The following is a 2,500-nucleotide window of genomic DNA, read 5'->3' as shown; positions in this document are numbered from 1 at the left end:
ACTCGTCGTGAGTGTTAACGGTATAGACTCATCATCGTGAGTGTTAACGGTATAGACTCATCATCGTGAGTGTTAACGGTATAGACTCATCGTGAGTGTTAACGGTATAGACTCATCATCGTGAGTGTTAACGGTATAGACTCATCATCGTGAGTGTTAACGGTATAGACTCATCATCGTGAGTGTTAACGGTATAGACTCATCATCGTGAGTGTTAACGGTATAGACTCATCATCGTGAGTGTTAACGGTATAGACTCGTCGTGAGTGTTAACGGTATAGACTCATCGTGAGTGTTAACGGTATAGACTCATCATCGTGAGTGTTAACGGTATAGACTCATCGTGAGTGTTAACGGTATAGACTCATCATCGTGAGTGTTAACGGTATAGACTCATCGTGAGTGTTAACGGTATAGACTCATCATCGTGAGTGTTAACGGTATAGACTCATCATCGTGAGTGTTAACGGTATAGACTCATCATCGTGAGTGTTAACGGTATAGACTCATCATCGTGAGTGTTAACGGTATAGACTCGTCGTGAGTGTTAACGGTATAGACTCGTCGTGAGTGTTAACGGTATAGACTCGTCGTGAGTGTTAACGGTATAGACTCATCATCGTGAGTAACGACAGCATGGTGCATGTGATTATATCTTATTATGACTGGTATGTAATCATAAGTGCTCATAGTGTAGTATGATGATATAGAGTGAGTATTGATTGTAAGTAAGAGTAGCATCGTATAATATTAATAAATAAATAAATAAATAATGACATTCATTCCTTAATGATATAAACGTATAATATGTCATCATAATCAGTAACGGTACTGTGCGCGATGATAAGTAGTATATTGATATAGATTGAGTACACGTGCACAAACGCACACACACACACACACACACACACACACACACACACACGTTTTCTTTCTCCTGCACACTCCCAGACGAAACTAACCATTAGCTTTTTGTGGTTTTGGTCAGAGTGGATAGATGTAATGTGCTGCACATACACTCTCTCTCTCTCTCTCTCTCTCTCTCTCTCTCTCTCTCTCTCTCTCACACACACACACACACACACTCACACACACACACACACATACACACAGAGATTCCTTCATTATTCCTAACCCGACTTTCCAGGCTCTCTCTGAGCGGAAAGGGGGAGAGGGTGAGAATATCCACAAAACCAGGAGGAATCTGTGCACTGCATTACCACACACACACACACACACACACACACACACACACACTCACAGAAAGAAAGAGAATCTCTTTTCCCTAAGCACAGTTTGGTATGACTCCGCCCCCTCCAAGCCCCGCCTCCCATACCTGCTGGAAAAAAAACAATAGAAACTAATTGTTTCCACTACAAATACCATTACAAACCATCAGCTGACCATAAAAACCATTACCATTATTAGTTCTTCATGGTATCCACTAGACATAATGTGCCACCAATAGAAGGCAACAAATTACCAGTAGAGACCCGCAGGGACTGTTATAGTTTCCATTCAAACCATTACAAATTCGCATTATAACCATTAAATCCATTACAAATTATATGAGGGTTTCTATTGGGTTTTTTTTAGCAGGGAGCATTTGAAGGTGGAATTGTAGCAGAAAGTTAAGAGTTATGATGTGTGTGTGTGTGTGTGTGTGTGTGTGTGTGTGTGTGTGCTTTTCAGGTAAGAAAGTGAGCGAGTTGGAGCGCGGTGTGCAAAAGCTGCAGCTGGCAGGAAAACGGATCCCGGTGAGAGCGGGGTCAGAGGTCAACCTCGTCAACGTGGGGACAAAACCGGCCAAACGCTCGTCCTTCAGACAGTCCCTGCTCCCGTTCTGCTCAGAGAGAACACAGGTAACCCATCACTGCCGTTTCTATAGCAACAGCCCGCTCACAGGGACGTGTGCAGCGGAGGCAACACTGATAATAAACAATCACTGATGAAGTGCCGACGTTTTCTTAAAGTAAGGAGACGTTTATGTCACATCTATGGAGGGAGTCTCCAGTGTCAGAGGTAAAGCTGTAACTTTAAGAGGAGGTTTTCCTCGGTCACATGACACACTCGGTTTTTTTGTGTGATTAGAGTGTTCATACCTGCTGTAGTGTAAGTGAGAACAGGAACTAACGTGTTTGACAAACATGAAATAAAACGTATGATAACGTGTCGTTTGTATTAAAGTTAATATATTCCTTTAAATTTGTGCAAAATGAGTCGTAGTGTCCATTTGAACACTATTGTAGGAGTAGTGTGATATAAATGTAATTATCAGCACATAACTAGTGTAATAACACACCTTTATACAGTGACGTGTATAACAGGGACCGGAGCGCCATCTAGTGATCACAGTGTAAAACTACAGCCCAAAATATTAACGTTTCACAAAAATACTCTCTCTCTCTCTCTCACTCTCTCTCTCTCTCTCTCTCTCTCTCTCTCTATCTCTCTCTCTCTCCCTCCCTCTCTCCCCCCCCCCTCTCTCCCTCCCTCTCTC

The 2,500-nt window shown here is 42.5% G+C and overlaps 1 protein-coding gene across 3 annotated transcripts in view; it reads left to right on the top strand.

Annotated features, from left to right (window-relative positions):
- Nucleotides 1-2,500, top strand: part of si:dkey-220o5.5 (actin filament-associated protein 1-like 2) — a 35,455-nt gene that overhangs the window by 30,967 nt on the left and 1,988 nt on the right. For all 3 annotated transcript variants that reach the window (XM_017467517.3, XM_053680042.1, XM_017467516.3), the window contains one exon: nucleotides 1,693-1,862. In XM_017467517.3, coding sequence (XP_017323006.1) covers nucleotides 1,693-1,862 — 170 coding nt within the window. The remainder of the gene's footprint in view (nucleotides 1-1,692; nucleotides 1,863-2,500) is intronic.

Source organism: Ictalurus punctatus, chromosome 5 (assembly GCF_001660625.3).
Source record: "Ictalurus punctatus breed USDA103 chromosome 5, Coco_2.0, whole genome shotgun sequence".
Classification (NCBI taxonomy): Eukaryota; Metazoa; Chordata; class Actinopteri; order Siluriformes; family Ictaluridae; genus Ictalurus; species Ictalurus punctatus.
Note: the sequence above shows the minus strand (reverse complement) of the source record. Positions and strands in the feature narration are given on the sequence as shown.